This window comes from Carcharhinus amblyrhynchos, chromosome 3, assembly GCF_965287045.1.
Source record: "Carcharhinus amblyrhynchos chromosome 3, sCarAmb.v2.hapA, whole genome shotgun sequence".
NCBI lineage: Eukaryota > Metazoa > Chordata > Chondrichthyes > Carcharhiniformes > Carcharhinidae > Carcharhinus > Carcharhinus amblyrhynchos.
In genome coordinates, this window is record NC_137326.1 from 92,143,671 (window position 1) to 92,158,674 (window position 15,004).

A 15,004-nucleotide genomic window follows, 5' to 3' on the forward strand; every position below is an offset into this window, starting at 1 on the left:
TCACTTTTTCCCAAATGAATTGTTACATTTCTAGGTGTGCAGTGGGATTGCTGGATGGCTTTACAGTTTTACGTTCAATTATGATTGAGCCAAAACTGTCAAAAAAAAGCAAAACTCCACATCGGAATAGGTTTCAGGGATAATTCCGTCTGCAAATATTTGCTCAAAAGCAGTTGTACAGAAAGAACGTCGGTGAAAAATGTTGGCGCATCAATGCCTGTCAGAGAGTTGTTAATGCCATTCTCCCAGTGATAGCGGGGCCAAGTGGCGTTTATTTAATATATACATGAGATGATTACCAGATATAGAAATAGAGCAAAACCCCCTGTTGTCACTTGTGGCTCAGTTCCGTTTCCTGGTTGACGAGAAGCCAGTTCTAGACGGTGTGACAGCCCACTTTTCTCAATCTGTCAGAAAGGGACCACTCTGAACTGGAAAGGACAATGGGAGACACGACTCGCCGCTTCACCAGGGGTCTGTTTAAACCTGGGACAGCTGCAGAAATCCGACAGAACGCCGCGGTGGCTGTCAAAAGACAATCTCTGCTGGTGGTGAGTGAAATGTTTGTTTTCGGAAAAAAAAAGTTTGATGCTGCTGTTATTGTGGGAAGATGCGTGATTGCTCAGAAGAGGATTCGCAACATCTTCCTGGGATCTTCGAAGATACATTGTGCTAATAGGGCTGCCCTTAAACCCGAAAGCGGAGCAATGAACTGGAGAGGTCACTTTTTTCTAAAAAAAAAGAAACTTTTATTCACTGTTTTTAAAAAGAAAGTTTTATTTTAACATTGATTTCAGTGCACTTGTCGTGCATTCTGTTAAGCAGTACCCTTCCGCCGCTGCATGCGGTTCTCTAAATGTTTACGATCACTCATTGCTCTCACTGAACCGGCCAGCGAGTGACTTCCACGGGGAATTCCTGAGTTATGAGGAGTTTAGCCAAAGCAATTGAGTTACCACAGGGTCCAAAGTGGTTGGTTTGCTTTTCAAAGAATTTCGACATCGTTTCAGGCAAACTGCTTATCGGTCTGACTCTGCTTTTTCGGGGCGGAGGGTGGTTCCAGATCATTTGGGGGTTTATGGGTGAAGAACAGTAAATCGGAGAGAAGAGCATTGCGATTCATTTAAAAAATATATTATGTTCAGAGTTATAATTATGCTTCATTACATGTGCTCGTTTAATGTGACAGCCCGTGCTTTTTTGGTCTGTCGGTAAACAACATATTTTAAAAATTAATGGACAGATTTCATATTATCCCTTCAAAGCAGAACGAAGCCATTCGGCCTATCGACTCTGTACGACTCTCTCTGACAGAGTACCTTACCCCCAGGCCCTTTCCCCACTCTATCCCTGTAACCCCACACATTCCCCACGGCAAATCCATTGAACCTATACATTTTGGGACTCTAAGCGGCAATTTTGCATGGCTAATCACCCTAACCTGCACATCTTTGGATTGTAGAAGGAAACTGGAGCACCCCCAGGAAACCCTCACAGACATGGGGAGAATGTGCAAACTCAATACAGTCACCCGAGGCCGGAATTGAAACCGGGTCCCTAGCGCTGGGCTGACCACTGTGCTGCCCAAAATGTTTCATCAAAATGTGGTACACAGATAGGGTACGGACCAAAGAAATACTGATTAATTTTTGGGGAAAGTGGGGATTCACATTTGGATTTTTTTTAATGGATCTATTAACATTGAGAGATAGGTCAGTTGACTTTTTAAAAGAATATTGTGGGTTGTTTTATTTAGAATGTTTTTGGCTATTTTAGAATGTTGTGGATTGTCTATTTGTCACAGCCATCAAAATGTGAGCAGAGCTTTCAGAGCAGATTGTTGGATATGGATTGGCCGTCTTGATAATAAAGACATTTTCTTTTCCAGCTTTGTGGTTACAACCAGCCAGGAAAAGGCCTCAAGGAAGAGCTGCGTAACTGTAGTAAAGTTGAGTCAATATGTGTGGCAGACGCATGCACTCTGTTAAGTGCCGTCTTCATTTCCTTTAGCTGAGATTGGAAGGTTACAGTTAGATTTGTCTACAGTAACCATATTTTAAAATCACCTTAAATACTGTAGGGATTTCTTGGAAAGCTGTTTCTTGCCATATTTAAAATAATATATAGACCAAATATAAATGGGAGGAGGCAGCAACATAATGATATTTTCACTGCACTGGTAATCCAGAAACCCAGGTTACTGGTCTGGGGACCAGGGTTCGAATCACACAATGGCAGATGGTGAAATTTGAATTCAGTAAAAATCTGGAATTAAAAGTCTAATGATGACCATTGTTGATCATCGTAAAAACCCATCTGGTTCATTGATGTCCTTTAGGGAAGGAAATCTGCTGTCCTTTCCTGGTCAGGCCTACACGTGATTCCAAACCCACAGCAATGTGGTTGACCTTTAAATACCCTCAGCTGAAAAACAATTATCGATCACTGGCCATTCTAAATCCTCCCTCAGTGTACCTGAACAGGCACTGGAGTGCAGCAACTAAAGGGATTTTCACAGTAACTTAATTGCAGTGTTATTAATAAAAAAATACAGCAGCAAATAAAATATTAATAGGTTGGGTCCACTGAAATGATACTGACATTCCTTCAAGAGCTGCTGAAATTACTCCACTAATTCTGTCTCCAATTAGATCACCAAATAATGTTGAGGCATTGGAAAGGAAAAGCAGGCTTAAGGAGTCACACTCCACTCTTCTGAAATCAGTGTCTATTACATTTTTCCTTAATTGCCGAAGGCTTCAAAGAGGAACATTGTGATTTCTCAATTGTTACCATTGTATAATCTCTGCATGATTTTTGTTCTCCCAGCAGCTTGCAGAGGCATGTTTGAATTGTGTGAGATATCTCCTCTTCTTACTGTTGTCTGTGACTGCAATCCGTTGTTATTCCACTCCTGATCTGAGCAGAAAGCTGTATTGGTGTTAAACCGATGAACTGCAGTGAAACTGGGGACGATGAGGGTGGGGAATGATAGTGAGAGGGAAAAGAGGGGCTCAGGATTGAGTTCAGGGGGTGGGGGTTTGGGGAGGGGGATGGAGGGGATTGAGTGGTTAGGGGAGGAGTGGATGGGGAAGGGGCGTGAGAGGCTGGGGATAGTGGACAGGGGGTGGGAGGTAGAGGAGATGGATGGGAAAGAGAGGTGGAGGGCTAGTGCAAAGTTTTGACAAACAATTTAAGAAATGTTATTTTGTACAAAATGCTTGCTTTCTCAGATCAAATCGCAATGCAGAAAAACAATAGATTACAATAATTAGCAGATTATAATTTAATTTTAAATGAATACATAGAAACATAGAACATTACAGCATAGTACAGGCCTTTCAGTCCTCAATGTTGTGCCGAGCTGTGTCCAAACCCAAAATCAAGCTATCCCACTCCCTGTCATTCTGGTGTGCTCCATGTGTCTATCCAATAACCACTTGAAAGTTCCTATAGTGTCCGACTCCGCTATCACAGCACGCAGTGTATTCCACACCCCTACCACTCTCTGAGTGACGAATCTACCTTGGACATCCCTCCTATATCTACCACCATTAACCTTATAGTTATGCCCCCTAGTAACAGCTACATCCACCAGAGGAAATTGTCTCTGTGTTGGAGTATTTGAGCAGCTGCAGTTTTTCAAACTTGGATGAGATGACTTGAGTTTGGATTGTTCCTTGCTGGCAACATATCCGATTGGCCGTTTGGTGGCTGCAGGAACTTTCAGCCAAGTTCGATGGGGCATTTATTTGATATATTTATTTGTGTCCCAATAACCTATTTAGCTAGTGCCTGCAGCTAAATTCACCTTCTGTCACTGTACTGCCAATGGCTGTTAAGATCAGGATCTCTCTTATCAGTTCTACTGATCAAAGGTACCACTAGCACTGTCACTCATACTTCTACTTCTTACTGTCTTTACCCCAGTCCAATGCTGGCATCTCCACATCATGACTTATACTGATACGCAGCAATTGATGTTCGTGTTACGACATCCTGTCCTTCTCCAACAAACCAACAGCTGCATGAACAAGTTATGCAATTCTAGTAACTAGCAGGGCTTCTCACGTTGCTTGAGCCAATGTGTTCTACTGCAGGCTGCCATGACTGAATGAATTGTACTATTTAATGCAAATTACTGGATTGTGAAAGTTGCTGCCACTTCCCAGATGCCGTCAAAACAACTTTATTTAGGTGGCCTCACCAGAATTTGACTCATCAAGTGCTTTCAGGGAATTCAGACAATCTGGAGAAGCAATATCCCAATACATTTGCTGAAGACTACTGTGTGGTGTGCACAGATCTACCAATGTAATTCACTTGCTGAAACAGCTCTTTAGGTGACCCAACAGATTTATTAGCTCTCTGCTATATGGTTCTTGCTGCTATACAAATAACATTGTTGCCACAGAAGTGCCAATAATGACCATCTCCAGCAAAAGAGGATCTAACCATTGGCCCTTGGCATTCAATGACATTGCCATTGTTGAATCCCCCTACTTTGAATACCCTGGGAGTTAAGATTGTCCAGAAACTGAACTAAAGATATAAATACTGTAGCTACAAAAGCAGGTCAGATTAAGAATCCTGGAACTCCTGTAATCTCTTGACTTTCCAAAGTCTGTCCACCGTCTACAAGGCAGACCCAGCACTTACCTGGATCTGTGCTGTTCCAACAACACTCATGAAACTCAAAACCATACAGGACAAAACAGCCCGCTGGATTGGCATCTCTACCACAAACATTCAATTGCTCCACCACCGACGAACAGTGGCAGCCATGTGTACCATCGACAAGATGCACTGCAAAATCTCACTGAGGCTCCTTTGGTAGCATTGTCCGAATCCATGACTTCCAGCATCTAGAATGAGAAGAGCAGGGACCACCATCATCTAAAGTTTCCCTCCAAGTCATGCACCGCCCTGACTGGAAATATGTCACTATTTCTTCTCTGTCACTGGATCAAGATCCTGAAACTCCCTCTCTAACAGCACTGTGGGTGTTTCAACAACACATGGACTGTAGTGGTCCAAGAAGACAGCAACACCGCTCCAAATGCAATTGAGGATGGGCGATAAATGCTGACCCAGCTGGCAACACCATATGCCCTGAAAATGACTAAAAAAAGTCAGAAAAAGTTTCTGGAAGAACAGCATGATTTCCCTGTGCAAAGACATATCATAGTAAGGAGGTCATAAAGAGGAAAAAGAGGAAATAGATAAGATTACAGACAAAATTTGATGCCAGCTGAGAAATGTGTGGAAGATCTTCCTCTAAATGTCCAATGTTCTACTTAATAACTGTCCAGCTTACAAACAGCTCCACAAAATGGATTATATTATGTTTTAAATAGTTCTGAAAACTTATAAATCCTGTATTACTGCCATCATATGAAAAGTGTTTCCAAATATTTTGCAGTAATACTCACTGCCACACAACTGACAAAGATATTTATCAAACCATGTCATGTAAGTGTCTCACATTTCCTTCTCTTGGACTTCCTGGAATTTAATGCTTAGCTTGGGCTCAACCTGCGAAGCAGGCACATGTGAAGTGACTGAGTAACTGCAGTCTATCCATAACCATCTCAAACTGAGGTGACTCCTGCCTTTTAGCTGTTAACTCCAGAGATAAATCACCTGCAAGTTTTGTTATTGCCTATACTGTGGCTGCGATCTTGTTGTGCTAGTCATGGATGCAAATCCAGTAATGACTGCTAAATCTGGCGAGAGGTCCAAATGGAATTTGCGCCGATGAGTTTTGGTTTATAATCTTCCCCTCCTCTGTTGATAGAATCAGGTTCAAGTTCAGGAAAGAAACAAGCCTGTTTAGTGCATTCTATAATAAATTTGAATGTAATTATAGGGCTGAATGCTGCTTCTTCGGCCCTCACTGCATTGTTCCGCTCTGCCGACGTGACGTCATGCCATGCTGGGGAGGCGGGGGCAGGGGACTGGTAATTATAGCCCCTGGGTGGTGAGGAACGGCCAGGAAATTCTCTGGCACAGCCCCTGGCATTGCCAACCTGGAAGTGTTGGGAAGGGGTCTCGGGGAAGGGGGGGTTTGGGGGGTTCCCCTTGTGTGTGCTTGTGAAGGGGAGGGGTGCCTGTGAAGGGAGTGCCGTGATATTTCCGTGGTGAGGCAGGGGTCAGAGAGTGCCCTGATGCTTTTTTGTGGGCAGAAGGTTGGAGGGTCCTTCGTGTCTGAGGAGTGGGTGGGGTGAGGTTTATTTTCAGAGCAAATTGGGGCACCATCTCTAATGGGCCCTCTCAGTCCCTGTCCTGCCAGTGTGATGGCATAAACCATGCCCGCAGATTCTTTGTGCACTGAATGCAAGAAAATCTGGAATGAAAATTCGGCTGTGCAACTGGAGAGATACAGGCCAGTTCTCACTCTGAACATGAGAACCTTACAAATTTTGGGAAAATTCTGCCCTGTATTTATGAGCAGATCCTATGCTTTTTTTGACATACAGCTATTATAAGTCGCAGTGGCAAGATAAACTTTTGGATTGAGCAATGATATTAAATCACTATCCATTACATCTAGACCTCTGGCTTGTGCACGGACTTATCATGACCATTCATCGAAAGTAGGGAATTACATAAAGGTAGTGGGAAGAAAGGATCTTGGCTTAAAAGATCAGAAAGTAAAACCAGTTTAGGTGGTGATTGAAATTAGGAGAGGCTCTAACCAGTGATTGTACCTTTAGACAGAACATAAAGCAAGAAATATTTGGCGTTTATAACAAAGTTAGTGTCTTACCAGTGCAAATTCCATTTGGGCCTCTCGCAAGATTTAGCAGCCATTACTGGATTTGTATCCATGGTTAGCGTGACCACTAAATCACAGCCGCAGTTTCAGCAATAACGAAACTTGCAGGTGATTCATCTCTAAAGGTAACAGCTAAACGACAAGAGCCACTTCAGTTTGAGATAGTTATGGACAGACAGCAGTTACTCAGTCACTTTACATATGCCTGCTTCTCAGGTAGTGCCCAAACTCAGCATTAAATTCCAGGAAGTCCAAAAGAATGAAATGTGAGACACTTACACACATGTAAGTGTGTAAGTCTATGACTTAAATCCTCAGAGACTGGGCAAAACCAACTGGCAGAAGTAGTCTGGTGAAATAGATAACCTGATTAATCTGGAACTGTTGACTTCTGTGGACAGCACTTGCAACACTCATTGGGGAATAATTGATTGGCCTTGGAACATTCACTAAGCGAAGGAGGCTCCAGATGTTCTTCGATTTGCCATATGATCCATGGTTGTTATAAAAACATTATAGAATGAGTTTATTACTGTCCATATCTGTATACTACATTAGAAAACAGTCTTCATTTCAATGCAAACACTGAGAGCACCAGATCCTCAGGCTGGTCCATCCTAACGGTGAGATAATGGACCCTGAAGACAACAGCCAGGAATCTGTGTTTTGCGCCCATCTGTTATTGTTTTGAGAAGTTCCTGTCTCATTTGTATTATTAGGAAATGTAGATTGAAGCAATTTATATTTGTATGTGTGTTAGGAATAAGGTATTGCTTTAAGTTTCAGTTTCATTTTTAAAAGTTGCTTGGAAGTCTATGGGTTTGCTTAAATACCTGCATTTCAATTAGGTTTAATGACTCTAAAGCAGAAACAGAGTATAAAAAACTCGGCAATTGCCTCATAACCAGGGGCCCACATAGAAAAGCAAAAGCAGTTTGAATTCTGTTGGAACAAGGTCATTCAGAAGGAAGGAGCATTCCACAGAAGCTGCCAGTGCAGGTAGGACAACACACAGTAATAGGAGGTCCCAGAAGCTAAAGAACAGAAAGATTCAGAAACCACAAATTACAGGAAGGCTATGAAGTAAGGAAACAAAGACAAGGATTGAAATGGGTTCTGTTCAATCAAGTTGAGAGTGAGGAGTAGAGAGGCTCCAATTTAAGACACAGGGCTGCAAGATGCAGACCTGGGACAATGTTTGCTTGTGAGAAGCCAAGGATACAACATGACCAGAAAGTTGGTGATACCTTATATTGTGGGCCTGTGAAGCAGTGCTGTTCTGTTGTGTAGCTTGATTTCTGAGAGGTTGTGTGGAAAGGAAGTTTGAATACACTTGGTGAGGCAGGGCTGAGCATTACTGGAAGGAGAGGTTAAAATCCTGGAAGTGGATCCTTAGTGAAGACATCCAAGAGAAAGTGTCCTTTGGGGAAAAGTTCTAAGGCATGTTCTTTGAGATCAGCGATTGGAAGCCCTTACGTTGAAGCTAGGGTTCCAGTGAAACCAGTTGGTTTGCAGTGTGACAAGCATCTGGGGGGAGGGGGGATTTGATGCAAGATGCACACAAGTTATTTTTGGGTGGCATCTCTAACTTGGTTTCAGAATGCTCTCAGGTTGCCTATTGGTTTTCATGGACTGTGTACTTACTGAGAATATTAGAGTGCAAGTTAGATTTTGTAACTTGTGTAATCCTTACAAATCTGTCAATATATGTAACAACACTGTTGGAGTGAAAGAATAGAATATTATTGTTCATTTTTCTTGTTTAAGAAAAGTTTTATTGTTTTGTTAAAAGTGCATCAGTTGACTCCTGTGAATCTGTTCAGTACCCATCTTTCACATATCTGAACAAAAAAAAGTTAGGATCTATCAAGTCAGGTTCCACCCTGCGATCTGATTTGTCCAATAATTACATCAGCTGAGCTCATAACAGTATATTGATTGTGTATATTCATTACTTTGTGTCTTTATCAGTAGACCCCCTTCAATTAATTTACATCCTTGTTAGATGTTTCAGAGTTGATGTTTGCAAGGAATAGAATGAATGGCGGATCCATTGTAAATTGCCTGAGGCTTCTCTGGCTTTGTTTAGTTCCTTAGTTCTCTCAAGAGAAAATGGTGTGGTGCTATAATAATATGTTTTTGTGAAGCCTTCACAAATAGCTTCCAGAAGAAGGTGTGTCATGATAAAACGCTTCAGCATGTGCCTTGTTACCCAGCAAGTAGAGACTAAAGTGTGGTTCATAAATATTGAGTTAGCATCCAAATGGAATGACCTCTGTTTTAGTGATTAAATTTATGCCTCTGGGAGAGGGTTTGGACTTAGCTTTCACTCCAGGAAGGCTGATGAACAGAGACCAGACAAGCAGCTTTGAATTTTGGATTGGCATTTAGTGAGCTTACTTGTATCCTATAGGTGTAGGTGTCACAAATCTCCCCATAATTTGGTGTGGATAGCAGTCTTCAATCCTGCTGAGGCACAACTTGAGGAAGATTCTTCTGAAGATTAAAAATTATAGGAAGGCACGAGGAAACCACCTCACCCAGTCTTCTATAGTAAGTGGTTGAAAAATGAAAGACATGAGATAGAACCTGAACACAGTGGAAAGATAGATATGATTTATTGCCAGGAAATGAATACATGAATAATAAGAGTAAAAGGGCAGACAAAAGTTTTGAGGCAAACTTGATGCTGGTGCCAGTTCTGCTCTTTCATTCTTTGTCAGCACCCTGACCCTACCCACAGCCCCCACCCCGTCCCCAAGAAAACCCTTTCTTCACAGAATTTGCAGGTCTTCTTTCTCTGCTATGATACATGCGATTGTGACTTTTAAGGGGCATCTGGACGAATGCATGCATAGGATGGGAATAGAGGGATATGGTCCCTGGAAGGGTAGGGGGTTTTAGTTCAGTCAGGCAGCATGGCCAGTGCAAGGTTGGAGGGCCGAAGGACCTGTAATTTTCTTTGTTCTTTGTTCTTAAGTGTTTGTGCATGAAAGATCACCCTGTGTGTATTTGGTTCCTTGTTTGTAATGAAGTAAATAGTGAATTATTGCAATTATGTTAATCTCCAGTTATATGTAGAGGTCAGCATTACAGCCTGCTTGGTGTAATATCTGCATTCTTCATACAGTTATATTGGATAGGGTAGTTGCTTTGGCTTGAATGTATGCAACTAAAGAACAGTTCCAGGAGAAGATTGGCGTTGGCTGCACTCTACTTAATGGCATTTATGAGCAGCACTGGAATTTATTGAAGTCAGTGAAAGAGAGAGAAATTAATGGAATGGAATATGCTTAGTAATGATATGCCCTGTTGCATATGCATTGCATGAGATAGTTAATGCAGAGGTGTGCACACAGTGATCTACAGAGACATAAGTTCAAATTCCACCACACAACAGTTAATTACATAAATTTGGAATGAAAAGGTCGTTTCAGCAATGGTGACCATTCTGCTTCATTTTAGGAAAGGAAACATACTGTCCTACACTGACTTCAGAATCTCAGCAATGTTGTTGGCTCTTAGCTACTGTATGAAAAGGCCAAGCAAATCATCCAGTTGCATTCAATAAATAATGACCTTGCCGGCCCACATCTCATAAGTGAACTAAAAAGACCAGAAAACAATGAAAGGTTATGTGAGGGGATTTGGATAGTTTTAGCAAAAGGAGAGAACTCAAAAGAAAGGAGTCCCAGAATGTTGAGGTCCAGTAAAAATATCACAGCTTAAAGATCTCACTGGCTCCTTACCCACTTTGTGCAAGCACATTTTGACCTGGTGTCTCCTGAAGCGCCCTCAGACAGGATGTGCAAGAGTTTTGTAAAGCATTCAAATAGGGCAGCTGAAGATTTATGTGTTTTTCCACACAGAGCTGAGCTCATCCAATTAACATCAGCAAAGACCAGCCAACTTATTGTCTGCAAGTTGTTTTTCACTTTTTGTTGTTCTATCTCACGAATGGAGTTTAAAAATCAGTACTCATGTAAACTGTGAAAAAGAATTGTTGGTTAAAAATAATCATAATGCATTCAAAATATACTCTCTCCCAGTTAACGATAACCTTACTGCCTTAATATCCAGATTTTTATATGAAGAAACTGCAAAGAGATCTCCTTGCAGAGCCAAATCTTTCTCTTCAGTCCTCGCTCATAACAAACTTGTGGCAGCCGTTAGCCATGAATTCTGCCTAGGTACCAGAATCCTTCACACAGCACATTGTTGCCATTTTAGAGTTGTGCTTTGAAAGATACATTCTGTAGTATTCCACCTGAAATACCAAGATTGCCATTGCCTGCATACCAGTTAGCATTTCAAAATATCATAACAGTTTGTGGCATGGTAGTACAATGGCTAGCACTGCTGCCTCACAGCACCAGCGACTCGGGTTCAATTCCTGGCTTGGGTGACTTTCTGTGTGGAGATTACACGTTCTCTCTGTGTCTGCATGGGTTTCCTCTGGGTGCTCCGGTTTCCTCCCACAGTCCAAAGATGTGTAGGTTAGGTGGATTGGCCATGATAAATTGTCCATTAGTATTGAGAGATTAACAGGGTAAAAAATAGGGTTACAGGGCCAGGGTGGGATCATTGTCAGTGTAGGCTTTTGGGCCAAATGACCTCCTTCTGCACTGCTTGGATTCTATGATTCTATCTATTCTAACCCTAAGGAAGTTGGAAGTGGAAATATTCATATGAAAATTATATTCAGAGCAGGATAAAGACAGTGATGCATCTCTGGGGAAACACCTGCACATCAAGAGGTTATCCCAGTTTTTCATAGAAGAAGCTTCGGCTAAGGAAATGAGCTGCCTCAGTGGGAAAGTCCTGCACATGAGACAACCCTCTGGTTCAAAAATACCACTGATAATATTGTCCCAGCACTGTCTCACATTAATTTAATGTCCATTCTTTGTTCTCTGTTTCCTTACTCTGCAATATCAGAAAATAATGTCTTGGGTCAAGTTAAAACAAAACACAACCAGCTCATTATCCTGATTTCTGATATAAGTCTGTGATATAGTGATATTTACCTTAATTCGTCACTTTAGCAAAAAAAAGGCTAGCTGGCAAAAGTATTAACAGAAGCAGATGGACAGACATCTGTTTCTCCAGATAGCTTCATTATAAATATTTGGCTGAAGTCTGAGTCCCACTAATAGAGTAGCTCAGCAGGGGCCTACTACATAGAATAAATTGGAACGTTAACTTTAATTGATTGACATTTTTGAGGTTATAATAAATTATTATTTCTGTTTGGTTTTGCTAATGTATTTATGCCAATCTGGACAAGCTGAGGGGTGTGAAGTGGGTAGAGCTTCTGTTATTGAAATTATGAATTACAGCATCTTATTGGCACTTTTTTATAGATGTAAGAGCAGTAATTGTTTTTCAAAATAGATGCCTGAATGGGTGTTTTTTCTCATGTGCATTTCTAGACTTGCCATTATTATTCTTTGGCTTATTGTTTCCAGACATAAAGTATACTGGATGTGTGGGTAGGATGGGGGCATGGGTAAGAGCTTTAAACTTATCTTTCAAAAGGTTCCTGGACCTAAACTGTGATCAACAAAGGGCTGTGAACCACGGGTCCTTGAAGTTATCTGAACTCTGTGAAAATTGTGGTGGGGAAGGGTGGTTTGAGATTGCTATCGCTGCAATGGAGCTGGCCAGGCCTGGAATGCAGAGTGCTGGTTCACTCCTTATTAAGGAGAACACTCCTTATTAAGGATAGCGAGAAACTATTTCTGCTGGTTTTGGAATCCAGAACTAGGGGGCATAATCTAGAAATTAGAGCCAGACTTTGCAAGATTAAGGGTCAGACATACCTCTTCGCACAGAGGTATTTAAAGTTTGGAGCTGTCTTCAACAAGTGCCAATTGGTGCTAGATCCGTTGTAAGTTAAAAATCTGTAATTGATAGATTTTTGTTAATCAAGGCATGGGGCAACAACAGGTGCAATGGAGTTTGGTTGCAGTTCAGCCATGATCTTGTTGAATAGTGGAACAGGTTTAAGGGGCTAAGTGGCCGATCCTGTGTACAATTTTCTAAAAGGTGTTTTAAGGGATCTAGTTTTTTAAAAAAAATCGTTGTTGGCATCTGAACATCATTGCCAACACTGGCATTCATTTCCTATATACAAATTGCGGTGTGCCTTCTTCTGTCATTAACAGTTTGAAACAACTATGTGGCTGGCTTTCTTGCTCACTTCAGAGTGGTTCACTCAAACATATTGATATGGGCTTGGAGTCCTGCTTTGGCAGGTCATTTGTGGAGAGCAGATTTCATTTCTTTTGAATCAGTTGAATGTGGACATTGATCTAATTGTGTTATGGCTACGTTCACCGTAAACCTGCTATTTATTTTGAGATACTTATTAAATCCAAGTTCAAATTCTCAAATCGTGTTGGTGAGATTTGAAACTGTGTTCTTAGTGTTATTAGTCCATGCCTCTGGATTGCTTATCCAGTGGCATAACCACAATGCTAACATTCTCTGTATTTATAACAGTTTGAGCAAGCGAAAATACTTGGAATAGAAAATTGTTGAGCAGCTTAGCTGGGCAGTTTACTTCTGGCTTGCTATCTTGCATATTTGTTTCTGAGTTTTATAGGTTTCTTCTCAAGATTGCCACTCAGCACCTTCAGTAAGGACTGCTGTTGAAAACAGTTTGGCTTGGCCACAACTGTGGTTAAATAGTTTGCTGCCTCATGCTATCAAATATCACACATTCTGGGCAACTAGTAGTGGTGAAATTGTATTCAAGCAAAGTATGAAGGAGAAGAAGAAGAGGGAAAAAGGTGAGAAAATGAATCATTTCACAAAAAAGTGAGGTTCTGAATTGTAAAAACAGAACGTACAAGCGGTCAAACAGATTCATGTCGCATACTAATTCTGTTCAGAAAAGTTATGCAATAACCACCCAATTAATGCTGTGATATGGCACACATACAGCACATCTAAACTGACAGGAAGTGGCTTATATTTCCTCTCTCTTATCCTTTATGAGACAGCTTGCACTGATGTGCTTATAGCATGAATCTTTGGGACTTTGTTGAAGTAGCAATGAAAATATATAAAATAAACTCAAATAAATAAGAATTTAGCTATATATTTGTACACATGACTTGCAACTTCTAATAAACAGATTAACGAAGAACCTCTGTGCATGCATGAAACTGTATGAACTAACAATTCCTGCAATACTTAATCATAATTTAATTTAATTTATTGTGGTGTAAAATGAATGTATTCTAGGCACATTTCTTGCAACCACTTTGCTTCATTCTTCTTTAGTGACTGATCCCAGGCCTTGCCCTTCCAAATTCATCTCTCAGTCTCTATTATCATTTGCTCTTTAAAATTCAGTGAATTCAATACAATGACCTTTTTCAATTTTTTGCCCCTCTTTTCTCTTTAAATTAATGGGCAGAATTTTATGAGAATGGTTCTAAGTGCACAGCTAACATGAAAATGGGAGAGTTTCTGATCTGTTTTTTGGGTGAGTTTTCACACTCAATCTTATGGACTTAGGCACTGAAAAAATTGTCTGGACTGTTTGTAGCTGTTGCAGCCAGTGGGCTGGGCTAAATTCACCAGCCAGCCTGCAGATGGAGCTATTGCACATGCGCAGACCTCAGTCTCACATGTGCAATAGCAGCTGTAGCAGGAGATATTGCGCGTGGGCAGACCTCTGATTCTGCCCGTGCACAATTTCAGCAGCAGGAGGGGAGGCAGGTCAGATGTTTCTCTGGGGGTGGGTGGTGGGGGTCAAAAGGGCTGATCGTTGTCTGGTGGTGGGGGGGAGGCCCGATCGCTCACTGAATGGGGGAAGGTTGAGGGGAGGGGAGGGTGTCCACTGCCACTCTGCAGGCAACCCCTCCTCCCCAACGGTGGAATGAATCCCTCCTCCTGGAGTGGATGTGCGGCCACCCCTGCCCCTCCTCTCCCCCACGATCACCTGCAGAGTGGCAGCAGACACCCCTGCACCCTGCCACCACCCCCCCCCCCACCCCCCACCAGAGATCCATCAGACCCCCCCACCCCCAGAGGATGATCTGGGTCAGAGAGCCATTGCAGGCTCTGAAGCCGCTTCGGAGGTTCCCCTGCAAAATCAAACTCGGCTTTGGATTTTTATTTAGCAGGTCACTAAAAGTGTGGATTGGAACGGACCAGAAGAAGGTAAAATAGAATTTGGTGCTAAAGTTGGGCGCGTGGTTCAGTAAATCAATT

General features: G+C 41.8%; 1 protein-coding gene across 1 annotated transcript in view; it reads left to right on the forward strand.

Annotated features, from left to right (window-relative positions):
- Positions 1-443: 443 nt before the first annotated feature.
- dock10 (dedicator of cytokinesis 10) overlaps positions 444-15,004 on the forward strand; it is a 326,378-nt gene continuing 311,817 nt past the window's right edge. Inside the window, exon 1 of the mRNA XM_080185521.1 lies at positions 444-551. Within this exon, the coding sequence (XP_080041647.1) occupies positions 444-551 (108 nt within the window). The remainder of the gene's footprint in view (positions 552-15,004) is intronic.